This window comes from Diadema antillarum, unplaced genomic scaffold (genome assembly GCF_040938485.1).
Source record: "Diadema antillarum isolate AM-2024a unplaced genomic scaffold, OU_Dant_1.0 seq00001143_RagTag, whole genome shotgun sequence".
NCBI classification, from domain to species: domain Eukaryota; kingdom Metazoa; phylum Echinodermata; class Echinoidea; order Diadematoida; family Diadematidae; genus Diadema; species Diadema antillarum.
Genome location: NW_027271955.1, coordinates 692,917 through 720,889, shown reverse-complemented (window position 1 = coordinate 720,889; position 27,973 = coordinate 692,917). Strand labels below are relative to the sequence as shown.

The window sequence follows — 27,973 nt, the reverse complement described above, 5'->3', positions numbered from 1 at the left end:
TTTGAGGTCAAGGGAGGGACAGTGATACACTTGTACCAAGTGAGCATCTGGAATATTTCGCCATTAACCGTTCCAGTCCCGTCGGCAACATATTTATGTACACGGTGAATAGATTTTCAAGACAGTGGTCCCGAGTGGATTACACTGCCATTCTACATTCACATCCTCTTGGATTTGACACTGAAGCATTGACAGATGACATAGCAAAGAATTCAGCATTATTTCATTGCTAACTGCTATTAAAATGATAAAATCTTTAAAAGAAGAACTAAACTGAAGTATTCTCTCCCCTGTCTACAAGTTGATTTTTTTTCTTCGATGCAAGATGAAGCGTGAATTGCTAACTATGATAATCATTTAATCAACTCCTGTCTGCATTAGATTCTGTTGAAATTATGTTCAATTACAATCAAATACCTTCAATTACAATCTTCCATTTTCCACCATAATACCGACTAAGAAGTGGTTGACAGTGAACAACACTTGTTTAAAGGAAAGAAGTCTCAGGACATGAAGAAATGACTGCCAGGTAGCTGTGATAATCTCCACCCCTCTAAGGACCATGCCCTCAAAGTGCCATTGACATCGTGCACAAAGTGGTTGCTATGGGCAACGACAGGACCAATATCTGAATGTCTGAACTTACCGGCTGGACAAGGACGTTGTTCTTTCCATAGAGAAGTGTGCTCCTCGAGTTCTGATGCAGAGACTCCACGTAGTCTCGGGCCGAGACCGGTGTCCGGCAGTGCTCCTCTGGTGTCGTACCCGTAGCTGTCCTCTTGACCTGGGGTCGGAGGTCAACAAAGGGTCAGAGGTCAATAAAGGGGAGGAGGAGGAGGGAGCAATGAGATGAATACTGCAAATTTCCAATTACACTCATGTCTGAAATATCGGTAGCATCTAAGATAATTTGTGATGTCAGAAGTTATAAAACAAAACAAAGGACCTCTGGCATGTAGATTATTGTACAGTGATCAAATGTTTGAAGAGTCTATCATTGGAGGAAGATGTGATATATCTATTCAAAGACTGTAAAATACATTCTCTGGAAGACACAGTGGTACAGGCTTGATGTGAGGCTAACTCGTCAGATAAGTTGAATCCTCAGAGACTACAAAACAATTTATTAGTGAAAAAATAAGCAAAGAATATGGGATTCCATCGGGATGCGAACCCGAGACCTCCAGATTGTAGCCAGGTGCTCTACTGACTGAGCTATAGAAGCCCTAGTAGAGTGTTCATCCCAGAAACCCTTATTAATTCGCAATGCTCGAATGGTCAGAAGTTAAAGTAGTATTACAAATTGCCTCTTTGATGCATGCAGATCATTGTAAGTTGAAGTTTAAAACTAGGTTATCTTCACTTGACTAGACATACCTATTTTAAGATTTCAACATATTTACATATTGCTGAACAGAAAATTCTGTGTCCTAAGCCCTGCAGTATGATGGGCAGTCTTGCTCTAGAGGCCTTGCTTTACAAAGGAGCACATGTTCAACAACAGCATGACGCTTATTTTAGGGAAAGTGCATGTGAATCTCTTGATTATATTTTTTAAAAATGCAGTAAAATCAATTGAAGAGAAATTAAAACATATCATTGACATTTAGTGGTTTTTTTTAACTATTTCAAACGAAGCCTGCATCTTTGCTAATACTCCTCATCATATTTGATAAAGTGATCATTACTGTACATTGTAGAACTGTGAGGGGGTGGTATTTTTTTCCTCTCGTTTGATTGATAAATGAAGCAGTGAAAGGAGACTCTATTGTGTCTTTTCTGGGACACGAACAATAGGATATACTCTCTATCTCGTTTGGCTTGACAGCTGTGCTCTCTCGGTTAAAACTGCTGGTCGGGTACAAAAATAGCAGTGGAAAATTGATTTTTGGGTTGTTTTTTTTTTGTTTAGGGGGGAGGATCTGTTTTCACTTGGGTGATATTTCACAAAAACAGATATAGATCAGCATGTTTCAAACAGATCTGATGAAAACTGTTTACACCTGTAATTTGTCATACTAATTACTGGAATTATCATTGCAAAAGTCTGATTGTAAAATAAAAGTGCATACTGTAAAAGTGGAAATTATCGCCGTGTGGAAATTTTTGCACATTTCGCGCAACCAGAAGCTAGCGCAAAAATATAAGCATGCAAATATTTTTGCATGCCATATGTTCCAGTAGTCAACATCCTGATTTCACGGAATTAAAAACATGTGAAATTCATCTTACCCGTCCAAGCGCAAAGAATTACTCGTGCGAAAATATCCACTTTTACAGTACATGTTTTAGTACCTTAGGTATGATTCACTGTATAATGACAAAGAAAGAATAGCTCATGCTGTGAGACTAAAAGGCCCATTTTGGATATCAAACCTCACTGAATTCAGAGGGAATAACATCAAGAAATGATGCTTATGTCTACTGAAAGATTTTATTCTGTAGTAACTATCTCTGTTCACTCACAAATATGTGGATCCTAATCATTTATCCCAAGAAAGAAAAAAATCACAAAATACCGTGTAATATTTCTATTACAGAGACTTCAACAGAGATATGTCAAAAGTAATGCAAAAAGTATAATGTCCTTTATGACTCTTTTAATATCATAGTTACTATTGCTTTGCTAATTACACAATTATTGTTATCATTCTAATCATTAATGATTACTGCTATTAACAATTCTATTGTATTGATCACTGTTATTGCTATTATCATAACTAATATCAAATGATATAATTATTCAAAATCATTATTTCTACCGACAGCAGTAAGTAAAGCAGAAGTGGCCCCCCACCTGTAAACCAGGTCTCCTGGGTGAATTAGCCCCCGAAGTGACCCCAGGTCCTGCACTGTGTATTCGATGTCTCTGGACAAGCTCATCAGCTGGGGGGTCTGTCCAGTAATGGTCAGCCGTCTTCATCTTGGAGTAGTCTAGGGCACACGGTCCAACTGCAGGGTATTAGGCAAAAGCATGGGACGATGTCACACATGGACGCAATACTGTATACGCCGAATATTTTGCGAAATTTTTATTTTCGCGAATTTCACGAGTCAGGTGCTATTCACGAAATTAGACACGCAAAAATAATGAATCTGATCATGATATGAATGTGACACACATATATACATTTCTCTGTTAAGTACAGTACTCCACAATCGTGAATTTAACCACTCGCGAAATCATCGGGAAGTCCCGATTCATGAAAATTTAGACTCACTAAATGTATGGTAAATACAGTAGATCGTTTCTGTAATGTACTGTCAAAGATCAAGCCTTTCACAAGCTTTGTGATTGTTAAGGGAAACTATTGAGAATAAAACATGCACAGAATTTGAAATCATTACCTAAATCAGGGCTCCACGCTAACTTTTTTTTTTGGTGGTCCGATGGGGCCACCAAAATCATCAATTTCAAATTTTTGGTGGCCCAAGAGAAAAATTTGGTGGCCCGAAAAAAACCAATAAAAAACATTAACTCTCTGCATGCATTTATGCATATCTGGCGCAAAAAAAAAAAAAAAAAACGAATTTATTGACATACTTTTAAAAAAATTTCGGTGGCCCGAGGCAAGCCACCAAATTTGCCCTTTTTTGAAATTTGGTGGCCCGACTTTCATTTTTGGTGGCCGCGGTCCACCGGGCCACCGTTAGTGTCGAGCCCTGTCTAAATGGTCTATTATATGTTAAAGGGAAAAGTCCACTCTATATCAAGCTGAGATGAACAGAAAATGTGAGTCAAACAACAGAATAGTTCATATGTATTACAAGTAGATGAGTTTTCCCCTAACAGTTATGAAATTTGAACATTTTTGGCATTTTAAAAACAAATAAACTATATGATAATAACCCAAAAGTATATGTCATTTATATATGACTATGATGTCATCCCCTAATGATTATCCCATTGGTTTGTGCATGAGTAAAATGGCTAATTTTCTGATCAAAAGGCCATAAGCAGAATAGATCAAGATCACAATACATCCATAAAATATTCATACAAAGTGCAGATGCCTGAAATGAATTTTTAGTTTGTCTAGCATGGTGTTACAGTCACATTTTATCAAAAAGATGTATTTTCAATTTAAAAGCCATCCAATTTTGTTCAACTATATTGCAAGTTTCAATGAATGCCATGCAGACAAACATAAACAAAAATGCATATATGTTATATTGTAAATAAAATATCAAACACACTGAAAGGAATGCAGATGACACTGAATTTGATGTGAAGTTTTGTTTCTACTTCTGTTTACATGCAATATTTCAAAGGAAATGAAATCGAACAAAAACATGTTCATATCTTACCTAGAAAGCACAACATGCTGTGGCTCACTATGCACTGAGTATGTATCATTAGTTGTAAGATGTACAATAAATTCCCAATTTAAGGATTCTTGTTTAATCTCCCATTAATGGAAATGAAAATGTACTTTACTGGTCATTGCTCTAGCTAGAGGCTTCTTTCCTTTATCTATGTTTGTTTTTGTTTTTGTTTTTGTTTTTTTTTTGGGGGGGGGGGAGATGGTGCACTGAATATTTTGCTGCATTCTACAGAGAGGGACTATTATTCTGATCATGACAGACAGTGCATTTCAATGAATTCTTCCCCAACTTCATACCTCTCCATAGTCACATATCAATGTCAAGATACTGAGTGCACTGAATCAAAGCTCAAATACCACCACTGACTCCATTAAAGGAAAAAGAGAAAAAAAAATCAAAATCAAAAACACTTGACACCAATGCCTAAAAGGTATGATAGAGTGCAAGCTTTATTCAACCCTCCACTTCCCCCTCCCCATCCCCCTTTTTAGCAGGAGTACTCATATTTGGTAAATCAAATAAATCCCTCTCTTCTCTACAATGATGTGATTCAAGACGAGTTCACATGAGGCTGTGGGCTTGGCATTTGATATTAAAAAAAAAACCAACTTACAATCTCAATAACAATAATTCTGGTTTGACATACAATTGGGACAGCAGTTCCCTTTTAGTTTGGTAAGCAACAACAAATAAAAAATGCTAAAAATAGGTCTTGCTGCTTGCACTGTGAGCCAGATGCAGTGGTTGCCTTTCCCTCACTAGCACTGTGACAAAAACACTCAGCCACCGCCAATCGTTCTTTGCGGCAGTCCCGTAGGATGCCATGATATTCCACCCACAGCTGGCCCAGTACGGTCCCTGACATCGCAACGCATCCCGAAAGCAATCAATAATATCTATCGACACAGAACAAACTGCCTGCTCTCCAAAATACGAAAAAGGGACAAACCAAAAGGGGAAAAAATGTGGGGGGAAGATACAGGCACCACAGCCCTGAGTGTTTCTAAATGAAATCTAGTTCAGGTTTTCTCTGTCCACTGCAAAGCAGATGTGGCCAACAGACATGCATTGATGCTCTGTATTTCGTGTATTGACCTTCTGAAGGACAAGAGAATTTATCTTTTAGTGATCGTGAATTCTGTAATCTCATTGGTCAATCAACCACTGAATATATCCCGTATTCCGTGATAAGGTCATATTGTGCGCATGCGCTAAATCCACCACTGAATATATTCCGTATTCCGTGATATGACGTCATATTACACAGCTAGCTGCGCGTGTACTAAAGACGCTTATAGGAAAGTGCGCGCTAATCCTGTACAAAACAAATGGACAGCGCGTGGTCCTCAAGCGTATTACGCACATAACCTGAGACCACTAGACGCTTGATAAACGACAACAGCAACTTACGTATCTGGCTACTGCAGTATCTTATGGCTTGTACGTATTTGTACATTGTATGCGCGCATACAGTAATCAGCTCGCGAGATGTAGGCCTATAGGGTATAGTCAACATGGTCATGGCTGACAGCCGGCGATTTCAACATCATTCACGAGGGGAAATCAGCGAGAAGAAGGTTAGCACTTACACTAAAAGATAAAATCGTTACCCCCTGCTTGTTCTTACGAAATACGGGAAATATCTTCGGTCTGGTGCCATATTCCATTCGGCCTTCGGCCTCATGGAATATGGCACCAGACCGTAGATATTTGCCCGTATTTCGTGAACAAGCAGGGGATAACTAATTGTATTTTTGTGTCACTTCCTATCTAGCTATATGGAGCAGTTTGCCTTGATTTACTAGTAGTCAGAAAAAGCTCTGAATCTACGCTGGGCATACCTGAATAAAAGCGAAGCACATATGTAATCCGAGTATCAAACCACATCCAATGGTTTTAAGGCTGTGTTTGTATTCCATATTTAATTTTCTTCTTGTTACTTCTCAAACGGAGGGTAAAAAAAAAAGGATTTTTCATATGCTTGTAACTCAGCCAAGTCCTAAAAGGCACATTTCTGGGGTTTCTTGATACATCCTTATACTTTTCAAGTTTTATTATTTGTTGGTAATGCATGAAGTACGGATGAATATAATCACTTTCATTTTGAGACCTCTGTTGTCCATTTATGATTGTTTTGCTTTAGTTGCAGAATTTTTAAGTCTTATTCCTAATATCTACAAGTGATTCTTCAATTGGCACTAATCCTAGAAATTCAAGTTCCTGTTCTCAAATTAGCAGTACTTTTGTTTCTTTTTTGTTTTGTTTTGCTGTTGTTGATTTGGACAGATTAAAGTAATGTTTAGCATTGGGAGCAGTGATTTAACAAATGTTTGCCATCTGATCTTTCTCCAATATAGAACATGCAGTGAAATTCAGAAGTGCCAATTTGATGATTACAAGATGATCATTTCTTCTGCAAGAATTCCTCCTGGAAACCATGACTGGGTATATAATTTGGGAAGATTCCATGCAGGAATTCTGCAAGGTTATGCATCTTTTTCATTCTCAAGTATACATTCCCAGGAAACTAAGCCCTTTCTCCCCAAATGCAGCTTCTCAAATATATCTTTCTTCTTGGGGGTTTACTGCAACTGTGACAATTTTTATTTGATGATCTTACAAGAGTATGTCCATGATGACAGCCACATCAAGTGGAATTTATACAGTACACACATAATACTGGTAAAGAAATTGTATGAAGAAACCTGTAATGAACACCAGGTACATTCATATAAATGTCATAAATACGATAAGAAACCACATTCATGAGATACATACTCATCCAATATCCCACATAATTGTCCTAGAACAAATAATAATAATAATACTTATCATAAATCTGAATTCCATTCAAGAACACTTGAGATGCATCTACATAAGAAGCAAAATGCATCTACATGAGATAGCACATAATGGTTCCGAATCAGTTTTCTACACAGCACTCATAACTTACCCAACAGAGACGCCAGAATGGGGCCATCCACCATGTCCGACATCAGACTGTCTTTCTCATAGTATTTGCTGGATTTGGAAGGTAAACGAAAAACCACTTTTAGTTCTTCAAACATGTCAGTTTGTAGCTATTCGCATCTACAACAAACACAGCTGGGTATTTTCTTCTTCTTTTTTTTCCAAAGGAAAAATTATTCCACCTCTGTTTCTACAGTTAAAAATAGGGTGCTCTTTCATTCTAAAACTATTAATATTACATCTGATAACATGTGTCATTTTTTTTCACTTAAAAAAAAACTGCATTTGGTTTCAATATCATTCATTTCTGACAATATGGTTCAAATTCATGAAGGTGGTTAAAATTTAGACCATGGTTTGTGCAAATTTCTTCTTCATAAATACGCATGACAGATCGCGGACACTAATAGACATTCTGTAACAAATACACATTGATATGCACGTGTAAAAGGTATGCCTATTCCATGCTAATTTTAGTCCCATGGACTGAAATTAAATTAAGGTCTAGATTTAAACCAACTTTGTCATTTCAGGTCTATGTTTCTAATCTATTGTGATGCTTAGGGGCAAAAGTCAGTTGACATAGGTCAAAGGTCATAGAAAGCAAATATATTTCCAAAGACAGTCAATTAGTTATTTGTACCTACACTTAATAAACTTATAATTGCCTGAACCAGAGTCTGATCAGAGACACACATGCTCAGTCCCTTACCTGCCATTCTGTGAAACGTAGTCGCAGATTTTGGCGAGACGCTTCTCGAAAAGCGCCACCCGTATCCACAGGTGTCTCTGCTGCAGCGCTGCCCGGATGTTCTGTTGAGATGTTGTGCCCGGGGACTCCCCGTTTGTATGTTTTCTGTTGAGAAAAAGCAAAAACAAAAACACAGACTTCAAAGACTTGAGACTAAACATCATACATGATGATACACTGTTCCTTTCATACAAGGAATTCTCAATGAGTCCTTCAAAGTGCTAAGAGTCAAATGTTTTTTTTTTTTTGGTAACCCAAGGACCAGTGTGAAAAAAAAAATGATTCAACAAAATGGCAGATTTCTCTTTGGTACCCCAGGGTACCAAAAACTGCATCAGCTCACTATTTGTGCGGCAATCTGGTTTTTTTTTGTGCTCATTTCTTGCAATGTGATTTCTTCAAGAAATCAAGGAAGAAGAAATATTCTACCCCACTGCATTTTGTCTACATGTACTTAGGTTTATGACAGTAAAATATCAATGGTTTTGAAAATTTAAAACACATGAAATTTAGCACACTCAGTTGAACATTAAAAGAAAAATCATGTGAAGAATGTTTTCTTTGAATGAGAGGCTGTACGCTTTATCAAGTATATTTGCTATATGCAGAGTAACCCCAGGTCTAGGTCTGAGAAATGGCTTATTCATCCATTTTTATGACAAAAATTATTTAGTTCAATGTTTTCATCAACCTTGTCCATTATACATACTACATCACACAAAAACAATACATTGAAAAAATGATATATTTGTGTTTTTTTTTTTCTTTTTCAATGATAGTCAAGCTAGGTACTGGACCGAGATGGTATTCAGTATCAAGAGAAAATCTTGACATAAAACAAAAGCAAAATGTATTCTTGAGATTCTATCTGTTTGCAAAATATAGATTGCGATGTCATTGACATGCTTGTTATTGGTGTGCCACTTCACTTCTCCTATTCTATGGGAGAAAGCACTACTTCGATGCTGATACCACTCCGGAGTGAGGAATTTGCCGATCCATAGAGCGTAAGAGAATCCTTGAAGCTGCATGCACAGGAGCACAAGTATGATCTTTCAAAAGATAATTCGGAGACTTCTCGCCCAGATTTCCCCATAGAGATTCAGGGATGGCCATTTCACAGATGCGTATTTATTGCAAATATATTTCCTCGGTGTTCTCCTCTCCTTTCTCTCTCCCTATCTCTCATTTTCTTTTCTCATCCCTCTTTATCTCTCACTCTGTTTATCTTTCTCTCCTTTACTCCTTCTATTTCTCTGCTGTCATCTCTATCTCTCTCTCTGTTTATCTTTCTCTATTTTTTTGTTATATTTCTCTCTATCTCTGCTCTTATCTCTCCCTCTGTATCTCTCTCTCTCTCTTTATATATATATATATATATATATATTTATCTTTCTCTCTTTTAATCCTTTATTTCTCTCTTTCTCTGCTCTCATCTCTCTCTCTCTCTCTCCTTACATAAATATATATATATATATATATATATATATATATATATATATATATATATATAATTATATATATATAAAACCCTCTCCCATCTCTCACTTTCTTGTCTCTTTCTCATCCCTCTTTATATATATCTCTCTCTGTTTATCTTTCTCTCTTTCTCTGCTCTCAACTCTATCTGTCTCTGTCTCTCTCTCTCTTTCCCAATCTATCTATCTCTTTGTTTAGCTCTCCGGGTTATCAGTCTCTTGATGTACCCTGTTTCCAGTCGCTGCTGAAAACATACTTGGATTTCCACGTAAATTACATCTTACAGCCTGGAGACAAGTCTGTGCATTTATTTCCTGGGCTCTGTCTGAAACACGATTACGAACAGCAAGTAGGTCTCTGTAAATCAATTGCGTCCAACCGAGACGAAAATTGATTTTTTTTTTCCTTTGCCCCAAACTTCCTGCCATCACGTATCTTTCTCCTCTAACCAAAATATTTGGACAAGAGATTTTTGCATGTTTAAGAGTCAATTCTGGATCCAATGAGAGCATGCAGCCTAACTTGCCTCAAGCGATCTTCTACCATTATTAATTTACAAGCAACAAATAAAATCTGACATTTTGCAGCGATGAATGCGGTAAAAGTATGATACTCACTGCATTGTCTTTCTGCTACGTCCAAGGCAAAAGTTTGCTTTTTCAACTTTGATGTTATATGATCACATAAATGCAATGCACATTATCGTGCACACCTGGGTTCAATTCTTTTCTCTTTTTTCCAGTGCATGCATTTGTGTCATGTCATTTTTTGTGCAAATCTTTAAGCCATCTACTAAGTATAAGTGATATGCTTGGATCTTAGCATGCACTGTGACTTAATCCTTCAAGTGCCAGAAAACCACGTTTACATGTTTTATTTTGGTTTTATTTGGTGCTAAATCATTGAATGATAAGTGGATCATTTGATGAATCCTTGATTCTCATTGGTTAAAGGGGCAGTCATTAGTTTTTGCTATATTGCCCTGCAGTCAGCAAGCAGCTTTTGAAGATGGGTGTAAGTATATCTTGCACACATATCTTTATTTGCACATTGTGAAATTACACCTTACATAACTTCTCTGCCAAGTAGCAGGGCAGCTTTATGTCAATGCCTTAATTTAGCATAAGATAATTTAAATCAAGTGGGATGCAGTATATAAAACAAATATCAACTGCTTCTTTGGGGGTAATGTTTAAACTATTTGACCTTGGTGACTTCTCAACAGTGCTATGCCCCTCCACTCATCTCAACACATAGCACTGTTGACAAGGATGCCAGTTAAAATGAAAGAAAGGACCTGAAAACTCATTAACAAGAAGTCAGCTTGTATGTAAAAGGGCCCAAAATATGATTTTGCCAGGGGCTGAATTCAGGCTTTTGCATGAAAAATGGTATCCCTGTGTTGAGATATCACCTCTGGACAAATCGTTTTAATCATGTCCCTCGAAGCAGTCAATATTTGTATATGATTCACTGTTGGTGTGTCATATGGCAGATTTGATTTTTTTTTTTTCATTTGAGCCCATTTTTTGTAAATGTATAATATAATTTGTTCAGTTTGGAAAATTCTAAAAAGACTCTTAACTCCTGAGTTTATAAAAGATTGTTAAATTGGCAATACATTTAAGAAGATGAAAGTTCGTCTTTTTTTCTCAAATTGGCAACTTTGTTAGATTTCATTTTTTTAAAATTCTGCTTTGATTTAGATTTAATGAATTTTTAGCCAGTACCATGTCACTTTCCACCAGTAAAATGAATGCAGTGAAAGCGCAGAGGTGCCAATCTGAAGAATACAAAATGATAATTTCTACAGCAAAATTCCTACAGGAGTAGATCATTGATAAACAAGATAACATCTTTGATTTAAGTTGTGAATGATTCAATATGATACAGATAAACAACACCTCTGGCTCTTCCATGCTGTCTATATCTAGCACTCACTATCCCATACTTCCTAACCCTTAAATCAATGTACATTTATGATGCCACCCTTGATATGCTATACCACTGTTATACTCCAATCAAGTTCTACCAGTTCATGATTCAGTAATTAATTAACATTCCTATGAACAGCTACAAGTGAGTTTTGATTTTACATTATTAAAGTACATCTACTGCAACACAGATGACACTTATATTTTTTCCCCGCCATGGTTTCTATGGAGATATGCCCACATTTTATTTCCACGGTGTACACCAGGTCTTTTTACAAAGAATTGCAAATGACTTGATACAACGCTACCTCATTCACCCTCGCTGATTATCAAATATTCATGCACTCCAGGCACTAATGCCACCATATCTTGACTGACAGCAACTCAACGAAGTGACATGGAGTGCAAAGACATTGTTCTGAAGGGCTACCAGTAATACTCACGGCACAATTGACCTTCACGCTTCACACTATATTATGAATCGCAGGAGAAAGTGGGTGATTGTGCACTGAACACGCCTGTAAATCACAGATAGTATAGCGCTTCTCTCCCATGCAACATAAATTCTTTATCGGACTTCTCCCATCAAATATGGCGTATCCCAGACACTGACTCTGTGGTGCCGCATTAAGGACACCTTCCTCTGGTCAAAAATTCATGACAGCTGTCAAAAACTGCATCGCGAGAACTGTCAATCTATTGTCCTGTCAATTGATGTCACTTCTTTCTTTTTTTCTTAATCTTCCCAACAGCGAAGGAAAAGAATAAACATCTATCTTCTTTTCCACCTTCTCCCCCGCTTCCTCACTCACTCCTCCACTCATGTTTCCTCACTCATTTTTCAAAAGAAAAAAAAAAAACTCACTCTCATTATTACTTCTCTTTCCCTTTCCCTTCCCCCTCCCCATCCCCCCCCCCCCCCTCCCCGGCATCTCTTTGTCCTTCCTCCTATTTTACTTTAACCCATTCCCTGCAAGACTCTAAATTTTTCATTAACTTGCCCAGAACCTACCAGGTTTCAATAAGCAAAGGGTTAAAAGCAGATATTTTCTTTCCTCTAGAAATAACATAGAAATAACAATTTTCATTGTACCTATCACCAAGAAAGCACATATCTATTTTGAATGACACACCTCCTTTCTAATCTTAATTTCTCCTTTCCAAAACTCCTCTACATCTGATTTTTCAATTCTACTCTCACTGGGGTTCATCCTCGCTCCCATTTTCATCAAAAAAAAAAAGATGCCATCCACCTGCAGATAAGACTGAAAATTAGACCGGACACACACGGGAGTCCACGCCCACATAACCTATACATCTCAATGAGATGGTGCTCTAGGGCGACATTCCTCCCATGTAACTATTCATCACACTCCAAAGCGTGCCCCAAGATCATCATTCAATCTTCAGAACTAGGGAGAATAGGAGAGAGACAGAGACAGAGACATGGAGAGAGGGAGAGAGGAGAGAGAAGGGGGTACTGAGAGACCCTCTGAGGCACTTGAAGTTGGCATAATGTATGCGTGGGATAACTGATGCCCAATCTCTTGGTATTACCAAACTACCCATACCACCTGCTCTCATCACTTCAAACCACCCCCCCCCCCCACCCCACCCCAGCCTCATTTGCACAGACTGACATAGGGATGGGAGTCATGTGCTGCTGTTCTGTTTGGTCATGGCCAAAGATAGTAGAGATAACAAGATACGAAGGCGCGTGATAAAAATGGACACAAAATGGCTACCCTACATGACGATACAAAAGAGAGCTAAGTACAAACTTAATTACACACCTATAAACATCATTCATTTCCAAAGGTCGTGATATTTTCATTATCCTACAAAGATTTAAAAATTATAGTCGTAGCTTTTTTTCGATTAAAGGGACTATTTTGAAGAACGAGATTTGAAAGTAATAAGGACTATTTCGTGGAGGTAAAAATTTGGCAACAACAAGGTCTCACAATCAAAGACGCTTGATAAACAACAACATCTTCAAAGACAAGCGCGTCTCAGGCAAAGACGCACATCCTGAGACGCGCTGTCTTTGAAGTTAACTGAGTGGTCTCACGTGATGTGCGTAATACGCATGAGGACCACGTGCTGTCCATTTGTTTTGTACAGGATTTGCGCGCACTTTCCAGTCTTATCAGTTAAGCGTCTTTGGTCATGGCTCATTGTTCAGTGTCATTTAACCCATTGAGGACCAGCTGATTTTGCTACAACACACATTTCCCATAGATACCTGCCCAAGTATACTTGGGATTAGTCTTTAACAGGTTAAAGGAGCTTTACAGACAATTTATATAATTTCACCATACTGTATATGAATCAGTGGTACCACATATAGTTTTGTGGAATTTATTGTGATCCTTGACAGATAAACCAATACTCTGAAAACCCCCAAACAACAAACAATACACTTAACTAAACCTAAACAAAGATGATGACATAAGAGGCTCATGTATTCCAGTCCAATACCACTTGCTTAACAAGTTTACCTGTGTAGAATTTACGCACACTTTCTTCTTTGTTCTTTCTTTCTTGAGAGCATCCATTCATGCATTCTTATGTGATGCTGCCATGTCACCATCCTCATTCATTGTGAATTTTGAAAACATTCTTATTCCTCATCTAAATCACTCACTATAAATTCTGAAACTCTGTACTCAGTATAACCAATAGATTTCTATTGTCTAAAAATCACCTGGAGGTTTCCTTTAACCAATTGAGGACAGACTGATTTTGCTATAACATGCATTTCCCACAGACACATGCCCAAGTGTACTCGGGACTTGTCCTCAGGGGGTTAAGTGCAGAGATACCCATGCTCCCCTCATTGATGTCATCCTCTACATCGTGCTTGAAGGGGAAATTGGAAAGGTTTTTCCCCACAGTATAGAGTACCGAAGTGTGACGTCATAGCCATTCATTGCCATGGAAACCGGTTTTAAACAACCTCACGTACCCCGGACACACGTATCTGTGAGCACAGCAGTTGCTAACCATGCTGGTACTGAGTTCCAACCCACTGCTCCAAGCCTTGAGTAAAGATATCTCGATTGAAAACCAGCCCTCGGCTAAACACAAGACTTTTGACATCATCACTTCCGGTGCACTGCCGGAGTAACATCCTGATCGGCACATAAAAAAAAATTCAGGTACAGTATTTCCACTGTTCAACTAGAGGATTTATGACAAGCTTTAGTATCACAGCAAGATACCCCATTTTCTATCTACCATTATCAGTTGAACTGTTGGGGATTTTTTAACACAAAACCACCCTCTTCCCTTCTGACAAATGCAAAGAATATGTCAAGCTCGACTCATCCCTCTGTTTCCCTATCTGTCTCTTTGTCTGTCTATTAGTCTGTCTGTCCCTCTTTTTCTCTCCCTCCAGTTCTTATATCTTATCATCTTTATTCTGAATACTCGCAAGGATAAGACTGAGCGAATGCAAGGAATAGTTTCCCTGTCTCGTTTTCATACTAAACCACCCTCTTCCCTTCTGATGAATGTGAAAAATATGTTAAGCTGGGCTCACATTCCTCTGTCTTCATATCTGTCTCTTTGTCCGTCTATTAGTCTGTCTGTCTGTCGTTGTTGTTTTTTCTCTCTCTCTCTGATTCTTATACCTTATTATCTCACTCTGAATACTCACGAGGGTAAAACTGAGCAAATGCAGGGAATAGATTCCCTTCTCATTATCACAAAACAGACTGCAATCTGATCTCTGATTTGACATGTGACAAGTGGCTGATATCTTTCTTCACATGACCCCCCAAAAAATGTTCTACTGACATAAACAGGATATGAACTCCGCTGCCTCCTTCGAAAAGACAGCAAAATATAATCAGGAATAAAAACAAGGCAGTTAAAGCAGAGGAACTGAAAAAGAAGTACAACTAAGGAGTAGAAGAGTGGAATGCATAGTCGAAGACACTTTGCACAACAAAAATTGGCATTATGAAGTAGTTAGCAAACCATTATTCATGTACATGCTCACATCAGCTCTTTGCCAGCGATGGTGGTCCAAGTTTCTAAATTCTTTACAGTGAGCATGGTGAATAAAAAGACACAACCAAGACTGCAACCAAATTTTTACATTTTTACGCAATGAAAACATACATGTTGTTTGAATAGACCCTCATAAAGAAGAAGAAATTCATATAAGGGAACAAGGGCTTACTTGTTGGCCTCCAGCCGAGCCTCAATTTCCTGGACCTTCTGCAGGACCTCCTGGGCGTGAGAGTAAGTCTTGGAGAGCTGCTTGAGGAGGGAGTAGGTGGTGTTGTTGCCCTTGAAGAGGCCGACCGCCCTTCGCTTCAGACCCTGGGACAAGCAGGCCTCCACAGCAGCTAGAAATCAGAGAAGCCGAGACAGATAACCGTGTTTAGTATTTGGCACTTACGACAATTACAAAGTCAATACTTTCACTGTTGTGATGTACGGAAAGTCTGTATAAGTGGATGATAAAACTGTGACACAGCAAGTACCATGTAATTCAATACAAACCCTTTGCAAAGCCAATAAGAGCATATTTAAGACATTTGCTACAAATATTTTTCACCAGTGTCAAAATGAAATTTAGATAAAAGATAACGAGACTGGGCCAAGATTGAAAAAATAAAAAAACTCTTGTCATGGCTATGACTACTTATCCCTTTTACCACTTATCTAAGAGTGCATGAAAAGCCAGACTTTTCTTACAAGTCAATGTTAGACATTGTGTACACACTGGATATTACACAGAGCAGCCTCTATTAATTCTACATCTTAGTTAGATGTGTAATTTGGGTTCTTTTTTAATGGACCGGCAACAATACAGAATCTAACAGGAAATGCCTTATAAATTACCATAAAAGTATTTCTTCCTGCAAATCATGGGATTTCTAACAGAATTATATGCTTGCATATAGGTGCTACCCCCCCCCCCCAAAAAAAAAGAACAATTTTTCCTGCATACTGAATCACGCAGTAGGATCAATAATTTAGTTAGGGACTTTCCCTTTGTGAAAACATAAAGGGAAAGTCCCTCACTGAAATTCAGCAATGACTTGTATGCATAACAGCTCAACAAATGATGTTTTCATGGTACAATGCATGTCTTGCTCACCATGAGATACATATCTACTACATAATTCATCCAGTCATAGAGGCTAGGATGCCTGGGTCTACTTCTGTTCCTACCACCTGTTCTGCCCACACCACATCCCTCCTCTGTTGTCACAGTCCTTCCTGATAAATCACCTATCTATTTTTGTATTCAGCATTCCTCCCAGCCCCCCCCCCCCCAGCCCTCAATTTCAACTGTTCAGAGTTGCATGGTCTTAATGTGTGAGCCATTTCTGCTGATATTCCTACGGACAGACTCCAGATCAGATAATGCTAGCAGTTATAACTGTCAATATCTAATATCATCACTATTAAATTCATTAAATCAATTCCTTTAGTTTAAAGTCTTACTGTATGAGCTATATCTACTGATTATCTTTCAGACCCACACAGGTACAAGGCCTCTACAGTTGGTTTCATATCAGATAATGCTTATCCAACCAAACCACGCTTGTTATATCTGTAGACCTGCATGTCTATGAATTCTGATTGCTCGGGAATAAGCAGTAGCGTGGGTTCGTTGGACCCTGAAGTTTTCTGGCACTTGTACAATGCTTCGATTCAAATCTTGTTCATTTTTATACCACTTTATGGCGACGATACTGACAGTAAGACACGCTGGTACCCATGTGAACTCATACACTGCATCACTGCCAATGTTGAGGGGAATCTGATACCGGGTAATGTCAAACAGTCTTGAAATCAGTCCGTCTGTTGGTTGGTTTGTCAAATCCCTGACCCCACGGGGTCATGGGAGGCTATAAAGGACAAGTTCAATATTTTCCCTCTACAAATAAAATTTGTAAGATCGTAACTGCTGATCTATAATTCAATAAGCATGTCAGAAAAAAGGAACCACAGGACTCATATATGTAATTTACTGCTTTCAAGGCAGCGACACTACCACCAGGCTATCCCTGGTTGCCAGCAGTGCCATGATGAAGAGGGAGACAAATAGAGGAAAATTCACACCTTAATCTTCACCCTTCTGCTTTATATTTTCTTGCTTTCAAGTTCAATATATTATCACCTTTCTTGCATAATAAAATAGCGCTTGACTTGCCTCTTTCAGAAGGCAGGGGAATAATATTACCCTGAAGATATGTCAGAACAAGTCAAGGAAAGGGGTACTTCAAAATAAAAAATGAAATTTAGAGGAATTCTCTTCACATTTTCGATATAAATGGATCATCAGTCTATGCATGTGACATCATAAACTGTAGAAGTCTTCTCATCCAGCAATGGCGGCACTGAAACTTTAAAGATTTACCATTTTTTAAAACACATTGTCTGATTTTCCTCAAACTTTCACTGACGTGTTCTTCTATATTGCTGCAGTAAATTTCACTCAATCCATATACAACTTCCAAGGTTGATCTTGTCCTTTAAGACCTTGTGGCACAAGAAGCAGTCAAATTATAAGGAAATGGCATGACAAAGACAGAGAACAAATCATCAAAATTCTAGGTAGCTCATATCAAGATCAATGAGTATCATCTTTCATGGTAAGATATATGTGAATACATTATCCAACCTTGAATTATGTTTGACACTGAGTTGATCAATGGGCGCTGTGATACAGGAGCTGACTGATATGCTGGTACAAGCAATGATATCAGTAGGCCCCTATAACACATAATTCTCAACATGCTCTACATGTATGTTGTCGAGGACATGTTAGGCTAATCAGATTACAGCATTAAAGACTGAAGCTTCGAATCTTGTGGGGGAATGTTGATATTGACATAAGGTTAATTGATGAAATGAATGATGACACTCATGCACTCAGTTAAACAAATATACACAACCTCAGACACATACATACAATTGTACACAATGTATCTACAATGTATGATCCACCTTTCAACCCACAGTTTTATCTGTATACATAGTTACTCACATCTCAAAAACTTCATTTATAACAGGTACCAAATGTTCTAAAACAACCTCATTTGTGCAAATCTGAACAGACATGCATATATTTTTAGAGTTTTTTGGATACACAGTAAACTCTTATACTGCTGTTCCAATATCGGAAGATGCACACAAGTACAGAAAAAAAGCATTTAAGTATTTGGCTTGATTATCAATAAAATGTAGTTTATTCACTGCCTGTTATGGCACCAGGCACTCCCTTATAAAGTTCAGGGTTCAAAACTCAACATGATGTAATGTATTGCACAAAATAATGGAAACATGTATCCCAACCACCCGCTCCTGGAAACTCTACTAATATGTCTTTACTGTGCTACAAGATTGACTGTCTAAAAAAAGATAAAGCCCAGAGAAATAGAAGATTGAGAGAAATCCAGTCTACTTTGATCCCTTTCCTATTTCTTTTTCTTTTTCCCCAGGAGGAGACCCACTTGTACCCATAGTGACAGATGTAGACGGCATTGCGAGTCGCCACCAAATGCCAGGGATAAATCACAGTGGTGGCCTGTACCGCTGGGTACACATATCACGTATTATATCTCTGTAAGCCCACTGAGAGAGTTCGCATCACAGAAAAATCCTTAGCCGAGGGGGAAACCTTAGCTTGGATTCATATAACACAAAGAAAAGAAAAAAGCAGTCACAAGTACAGAGAACGAGACAGACAAAGCGAAACAGACACACATGAGGAGAAGGACAGTGACAGACAAATGTGGAGACAGAAATAGCTGTAAAGAAAAAGAGAGAGCCTATGATGTTCAGAGGTTTACTAAACCGTAAAGAGATTTAATTTATCTGTCTTCATCTGCTATAAGTTGAAAAGGTGTGTTGAAAAGAGGTAAGGTAAGCTCCAGGCAACATTAAAGCAACAGACCATACTTTGTTTGAACACAGTTGACTAACGATCAAAAGTTGATACGTACATCAGTAAACAATCTGACATTGAGTCCACACAAAACAACGCCCATTCAAGTCTCTGGAATGTCCAAAATAAACATGTTGATTACATGACTGTGACACACCCACACAAACACACACACACACACACACAAACTACCCAAAATACACAAACTATTATACACTCATGCACCAACAGTAAATAGCCATTGAAATAAGTTTTGATTTGACATATTGAAATAAGTGCCTAGAGTCATGAGAAATTCTCTCAAGAAAATGTGAAATAACAGCAACCCTTGTAGCAAACACATAAAGGTAATACTTCAGTGACATTACGCTCAAGTTTGTCAGGCTCCTTTTTTTTCTGTCTATTCTTATGAAAAAAAAGAAAAGCTTATTGTGGGAACACAAATTCCCTCAAAAATAGATTTCTTAATTCTCTCTGTGTGTTCTTATCAGCTGAATAAGACATAAGCACATTTTCCTTCCCATATAAATGTCTCTTAGTTTTGATGTTTATTCTCAACATGAACACTGTGAAGTGTCAAGGCGAAAGGTCTCTTCACAAAATTAAATCGAGTCAGAGCTGAGAATTGAGAATTGTCAGATGAGAAGTAACACCTCATAGCAAGAATCTGATAAATCATACAGTATGGTGGAAGTGGAAATGCGAAATTGAAGCACGAGGCTCCACAAGCAGTTTTTACATCCATTGAATCCATCCCCACTAGTAATTTAAAGAGGATTATTTCCTGTGAGGACAGGGTACGAGCTCTCTCCCTCTCTCCACCCCCTCTCCAACCCCCTCCCCCCCCCTCACTCCCTCTCTCCCTCCCTGCACCCCTCCCTCCCTCGTTTTTGAATTCTCTCTCACAAAAGTCTAATTTCAAGGCCTGGATCAGTCACTTGCAATCTCCTGCGGGAGGAAATGCATACCAATGAATGAGTCGGTGTTGGACTGGCAACGCAAGGCTGCTGCTCACATGTTGAGGTGTTTTATTCCGGAGGGCCTTGGTAATGAAGAGGGTTGAGATGGGCCCAGGGTATCAATAGTTGCCAACAACACCAGAGATTTGAGTTGAAAGTTGTTAGTTGTTGTTGTTGTTGTTGTTGTTGTTGTTGTTGTTGTTGTTGTTATGTTGATGTTGTTTGTTTGTTGGTTGGTTTTTGTTGGTTGCTGTTGGGTTGCTGTTGTTGTTTGAAGGAGAAGGAGAGAGGTTGTTGTTGTTGCTGGTGGTGGTGGTTTTGTTGCTGGTGGCGGTGGTGTTTGCTGCTGTTGGTGTTGTAGTAGTAGTAGTAGTAGTAGTAGTAGTGGTAGTAGTAGTAGTAGTCGTAGTAGTAGTAGTGGTGGTGGTAGTGGTGGTAGTAGTAGTAGTAGTAGTAGTAGTAGTAGTAGTAGTAGTAGTAGTGGTAGTAGTAGTAGTAGTAGTAGTAGTAGTAGTGGTAGTAGTAGTAGTAGTAGTAGTAGTAGTAGTGGTGGTGGTAGTGGTGGTAGTAGTAGTAGTAGTAGTAGTAGTAGTGGTAGTAGTAGTAGTAGTAGTAGTAGTAGTAGTAGTGGTAGTAGTAGTAGTAGTAGTAGTAGTAGTAGTAGTGGTAGTAGTAGTAGTGGTAGTAGTAGTAGTAGTAGTAGTAGTAGTAGTAGTAGTAGTAGTGGTAGTAGTGGTAGTAGTAGTAGTGGTAGTAGTAGTAGTAGTAGTAGTAGTGGTAGTAGTAGTAGTAATAGTAGTAGTAGTAGTAGTAGTGGTAGTAGTAGTAGTAGTAGTAGTGGTAGTAGTAGTAGTAGTGGTAGCAGTAGTAGTAGTAGTAGTAGTGGTGGTGGTAGTGGTGGTAGTAGTAGTAGTAGTAGTAGTAGTAGTAGTAGTAGTAGTATTAAGTGTATTGGTGGAATGGTCGAACTCAGACTGTTACGATGAAAGTTTGGTAGAATTGATGGTTCAATTAGCTGATATCTCCCTCATATCTCAAGTCCATGCAAGCAATACTCTATACAATATCAATACAGATATCAACATTTCTTTCCAAACCAGAATAACTTGGCATTTAAGGACTGCAGCAGTTTGCAGATGATTTTTTTTTGAAGTCCAGCTTATACATAGTAAGAAAATCATGATTCGCCACGGCAACACTTCAAGTAGAAGTACTAACAAAAGTATAAACACTTGAGGCTGGCAAGGCCATCATGACAATTTTGTCTGAAACCCAAAGACAGGAGCCTCAAATGAAGCTTGATGAGTTCTCCTGACTTTGTTTGTCAGTGCAGAGAAATCGCCATAACGATTAATTCCCGGAGGCGGTGGAGGCAGAGGAGGAGGAGGAGGAGGAGAATGATGCCTGGTTCTGGGATGACAGAGCATCTCGGACCACCACTGGTAGGAGGAGAGGATCTGAAGGGGATGGGTGTCAGGTTTCCCCCCGCCGGTAATGCTGCCGCGTAACAGGGCAGAGCGGGAATTGCAGAAGTGCATTAAACGAGATGGATGGAAGATCCCGACATAGGAAGGGTTGTCATTTCAAATTATACATTTTATGTTCTCCGTCTGTGAGACAATAAATGACTGCAGACTGCTGCTATGGCTCTACCTTTTAAAGGATTTGTTTTATCAAGTAAAGTCTTACTCCTCCATTACTGTATATACCATATATCAACTTGCAGCATGTCTTATTTCTCATGAATCGGGACTTCTAGACAATTTTGCCGGTGGTTGAATTTGCAATCATCGCGTACAGTAATGAACAGGAAAATGCATGTGTGCATGTTGTATTCATGTCATGATCAGAATTGATATTTTCATGTATTTAAAAATTCGTGAATGGTACCCAACTTGCAAAATTTGAGAAAATTAGTAAGCCATGTGAAATAGGCCTATCTAGTGTATACAGCAATTTAAATGAAAAGTCCTGAAACACTAAATGAAATCACAGTGAAAGTGTTAACAGTAAAGCAAAGGTCATACACATGCAGCATAACGAACAATGCACATTTTTCTGCATCAAAGTCGGGGAGGTTCTGAAGAGCAACCAGGAAGAGAATTGTACTTAACATGCATCTCAATCAACAGAAATTGTCACCAGTATATTCTCTTGTCTAGACATGAAAAAGACATTTAAGGGTTTAGGGAGCCTCTGATAAAATCCTAAAAATGTATCTCAGTATTAGAAAGGATCAGGGGGCTCCGGTCCCTCAAATGTTGCAAGATTTTAATTGGAAGACAAAATTGTAAATGTATCATATCACATAAAAGGTCAAGGGAAAAGAGGCCTCAATTAGTCATCATTGTAAAATATTGATCTTATCAAACTTGTAAGGATTCAAGAATTGTTTTATAACAAGGAAAACAATTATGAAGTAGGCATACTCACAATGCTTCCTTCCACTGCCAAACTTCTACATCATAAAGAAAATTGGTCTCCTGGGGTTTTTATATCTTTTATATTTCTTGCGAAAGAGGAATGATGCTAGCAAAGGCATATAACAGGCTTGAAAAGTCACATGCATTTCCCAGCAAGAGGATCCATGGATATCAAATAGGTGTGTAATCTAAAATATTTTCTTTTTTATGTCTGGATCTGTGTACTACAATCATATCAGTAAGATTTTGTGCTTACAGTATGACTATACAGAAGCATCGAAATGCGAGCATGACCCTCGCACAGTCAGAGTCAATACTAATGTGGGTAATACAGCATCAGTAAGCTTGATACTTTGGCTATGAATGAGTTTCAAAGACGTTTTGAAATACACAATTGCTACAGACGCTAGCAAGCAACAAGCACAAATTAAGATAGCCCGAAGTCTATGACACTTGTAAAATTCTTAAATAATGGAACAAAAGGGGTGATTATGTAACAAGAATGCGGCATGGTAGTGTGATACTATACATATTATTGAGGTGTGCTGTTGTTTTAAAATCTCGTTAAAGTTTTACCGATGAAGACTTGGTGAATCAGTGGAGACTGCAGAGAGGAATAGAATTAAACAGTTTTGTCTACAGTAGATGGCAAGTTACTATATGCTCTGTATGTGCTCTATCAACAAAATAACTATATTATAGAAATAGCGCACGGCACGGAGTGCGATAGTGTAAGTGCACTGAACGCGAGGATTCTTTAGATAGGTGCCGCCTCTGTGTACGAGCCACTAGGCGAGTACGCAGTGCACACCATTTAAAGATACTGAGCATCCATTGCACTTACACTGTCGCACAACAGAACAAGTGCGCTATTTCTTTTATAAAATAGCAACTTTTTGATGAATAACCCCCCAAAAAAAGAAGAAGAAGAAAAGAAATAGAAACAAAATTGAATGAATGATAGACAAATTTCAACGCGATAACACCAGGTAACGGCAGTTAAGGCCGCCTCACACTGCTTGCGATACGATGGGATGTAGCAGCATTGCAAGCGTTCGGTTACATTAGATCAAATACTGTACATGATGAATAATACACAAACCACAAACTCATCGCAATATCACGAGTGTGGTATATCACTTTTTTTTTTGCGCGACATCTGCACTCCCGTGCAGTGCGTGAAAAAAGTTGAATGCCATGTGACGCATTTTGACCAATTACCATGCTTGAAATCAGATAACTATTTTATAAATTACTTTCAGTTTGCCGAGGTTGTTTAGTTATGTGAATGCAATGAATCCCATGCACCTAGGTTTCTGCTTTTGAAAAAGTCCATATCAAGGGTTTTTTCTGTTTTAATGGGTATCTTATGAATATATCATGCTTCTTAAAATATTGTTTACTGCAAGACAAGGGCATTAACTCCATTGACGTCAGTGATGATCCCTTTTGCTTCCGAAGAGACATTGTGTTAACATCTACATATATATTTGTGTTAACATCTACATATATATTTGTGTTAAAACATCCAATACTTTCAATGTCATGTTTATGAAAAGAATATTCATGAGCTCTTCAAATATGTGTTGATGAGCACTGCTGCTTAAATTTGTGTGTGTGTGTGTGAGTCTGTGTGTGTGTGTGTATATGGTGTATGTGTTTGTATGTGGTGTATGTGTAGGTGTTGTGTGTGTGTGTGTGTGTGTATGTGTGTGTGCACATTGTGTCTTTGTGTTTGTATGTATGTATGTGTGTCTTTGTGTTAATGCCTATGTGTACATTACGTGTCTCTGTGTATTACACCTGGCCTTGGAGGAACACGGTTGTCCTACATGCTAACACACCTGGGGCAAACACAACTGACAGGAACGTTAGTCATGTGGGAGCAGAAGGGGGGGGGCAGGTGGGATCTGGCTCCGTCGCTCTGCTGCGCCACACGGGGGCAAAGTCTCCCAGCCTGGTTCATTATGATGTCAGCAAAGTGCAAGCTCGTTAGTGCACGCCAGCAATTGCCATGGTTACCAGTCTTTGGTTGCTATGGATACTACAGGATGAGAACAGCAGTTGATAATGGTGGATGCAGTCACTATTTTTTACTGGATGTTCCCTACTGCTATGAGGTATCAAAAGAAAGTAATTGAATGACAGTGAAGACATATTAAGAGGGATACTAAAATCCAAAAGATCTTGCCTTTCATCATATTCTATAGGACATGACAGTGTTACCATAGTGGAAAGATTCCAGCCTTATAATTGCCATCTTTATGACAAATTCTGAGGTGGCTGAAGTGATACTTACTGTATTTTCGTAACGCTTCAAAAATATGCTCCTTGAAATGATAATTGACAAGTATGTGAACTGCACAAGGAGTTTGCATGAAGTAATGAATTCATTTTATGATTTTGCTAACATCTGCAATGCTTTTTTTTTTGTAATTTGATTATCAAAGCCGTATAATGACAAGCAAAATGCAATGGCTAACGTAAACATTCCCTGAAAGAACTTATACAGCCTCAACTGCAAGGCAACAGTTGCACAAGATTCTTGTATCACGTCCATGGAAGAGCTCATCAGTAACCATGGAAATACAGCTGAGCAAAAACCCACAGATGATTTTCTTTAAATTACCAGCCGGTGGACTTCAGAAAATGCTTCATTATTTATTCATAGGATTCATTGATAATTTTGGATGACGTCTATCCGAGAATCGTCATATCAAGCGAAAACTCAATTTCCATTAATGCTGGTTCACATCCCAACTCTGCTAGAGCCGCATCCCCATCAAAGATGAAATACTATGAACTCATTTTCAGAAAGTTGATTTTCTTGCCAACTAAATACATTTCACACTATTCACTATCAGAAACTGTACATAGAACAGTAGAAAAAAATGCATTTTTTATTTTACATTCTGCATTTACAATAACAATTTCAGTAACACAGATATGGTAATTACAATCAGGACCCCATACTTTGGTGATGAAAAGAAAAATAGAAAGTTGGGGGGGGGGGGTAAGTCAACTACAGAATAATGATCCACATGAAATTTAACTCTTTCAGGACTACCATTTATCAATGATATTGTGTGTACCAATATGCACAAAACTATGAGTAAAAATAAGATTAAGGTAATGTGCAACTATTTATCACACAAAATAGTATTCTGTGGCTGAGTATGTGTGTGTGTGTGGGGGGGGGGGAGGGGGAGTCTTTGATCCCTCTGCACTTGGCAGACTGACTCGGTGTTGTATACATGTACTTAACTCTGTAACATCCATGGGTAGCTACACTAAATAGGATACCAATAGCACTTCAAGTGAAAAGCTTCTGAGAGGGTTAATGAGATTACTGCTCTCTCTCCCTCTCTCTCCTTTTCTTTCTCTCTCTTTCCTCCTCCTTCCCCCTCCCTCTCTCTGTCCGTCTGTCTGTCTGTCTGTCTGTCTGTCTGTCTGTCTGTCTCTTGCACCTCCTAGGGCTTGTTTCATTAATCAAAGGGAAAGAGCAATAGCCTCTTCCTACAATGTGGTAATTGTTTGAAGAGATAAATCTCCCTAGAAGAAGGAAGGGAGGGTTGTCTCAAGAGAATATCTTGTCAGTTTTCCGAGGAGTCTACAATAACATAACCTTGACCATCCTGAAAATATTCTCACACTTTTTTTGCATCATCCAAAGAAGGAACAGTGTGGCAGTTAGGAATATCTGATTCTCCTCATATTTGGTTACTACTCAGGCTACCATTCATTTTGTTAACCCTTTAACTTCTGGACCATTTGAAGCTGACCTTGTGTGTAATAGGCATGTGTATGTGTGTGCATTTCTTACTTAGCCTGTTTTGCATTATCATTGCCTCACCTTGCATCGCCAGTTCATGTGCATCCACACAATCAATTGGTCTACAACCGAGAAAAATTGTGTGAAAATGTCTATTGTCTTCAGTAGGTATTGATTGATATTAACCCGTTGAGAACGGTTTAATTTTGCCACAACACACATTTCCCATAGACACCTGCCTGAGTATACTCGGGACTCGTCCTCAACGAGTCAAGCACCAAAAAAAAAAAAAAAAAAGGGAAAGACACTGGGTGCTGAAGGGTTAATACATGAACAGGATACAATTCATTTTTGCTTTTAAGCTGATGAAAAGGCAGTCTCTGTGGTACTGGTAACATCAGCAGAATGATGCATTACTGTAAAAGTGGATATTTTCATGCGAGTTATTTTTCGCACTCAGCTGAGTAAGATGAACTTCATGTGCTTCTACATTCCACAGAAGCTATAAACCCTTATGATTATTTCTAACAAACAAAAAAGATTGTGTGTTTCTATTTTCACGCTAGTTTGAGTAAAAAAATTCCACATTCACAGTATATGTATCCAAATTAATACACAAAGACTATCAGCTGCTATTTTTACGCTAGTTTGTGAGAAAAATTCCACTTTCACAGCACTTATATCCAAATTCTTACACAAAGACGGTCATCACATTTTTGGTATACAGTTATTCTTATGCTGAGAAGCACTGAAGTGATTTGTTTTTCTCACCATGTAATCTCCCTTTGTACTGCCTTAATGTCCAATGAAAAGGTCAAAAACGTCTCGTATCTCCCCTCTACATTCCGTCTTTGATTATTATGAATATTGTTGTCTCATCAGAATTTTCCCCTTTGGGTCTCCGAGTGTATCATGCCTCATCCTCACCTCTTCATTTCCGTTTCCTTCCTCAACGCATCTTACATCCCTGTGCGAATAAATCACTTTGACAGCTGTTACCACGGAGACCGAAGAGGACGTAGACACAGCGTGCATCTTCGCCTTACAAAAGGCCATCATCCCATTTTTTTAAAAAGATGCGCTCCCTTCAGCCGCGGACATCTTTAGCCTAAGCTCATAAATCTCGCCAAGGTTTCCCGCACGGGAATGCCAGGAGAATTTAATGCTGCAACAAATATAACTTCATAAAACTTTGACAGATCTTGATATCATTAATCATAAAGTTTCATTTCTATCCTCTTCAGCTCATGTACAAGAAGATTTACACACTTATACCCAAGAATGAAGGACTTTTCTCTTTTAATTTCTATGATGGCAATAAACCCTCTTCCTCAATTTCATATCTACTCATGATGAGATGGCAGTTTTCTCATCTATACCTTCTTCTTTTTTTGTAATTTGCATAATATTGCACTCATAATGTGTGTGTGTTAAAGGTGCTTTC

The 27,973-nt window shown here is 38.4% G+C and overlaps 1 protein-coding gene across 1 annotated transcript in view; it reads right to left on the bottom strand.

Moving 5' to 3' along the window:
- LOC139744171 (small G protein signaling modulator 1-like) overlaps nt 1–27,973 on the bottom strand; it is a 136,709-nt gene that overhangs the window by 50,099 nt on the left and 58,637 nt on the right. The window contains exons 4-8 of the mRNA XM_071654625.1: nt 15,650–15,818; nt 8,009–8,152; nt 7,280–7,347; nt 2,798–2,952; nt 647–784 (exon numbers count right to left, since the gene is read on the bottom strand). Of these exons, the coding sequence (XP_071510726.1) occupies nt 647–784; nt 2,798–2,952; nt 7,280–7,347; nt 8,009–8,152; nt 15,650–15,818 (674 nt within the window). The remainder of the gene's footprint in view (nt 1–646; nt 785–2,797; nt 2,953–7,279; nt 7,348–8,008; nt 8,153–15,649; nt 15,819–27,973) is intronic.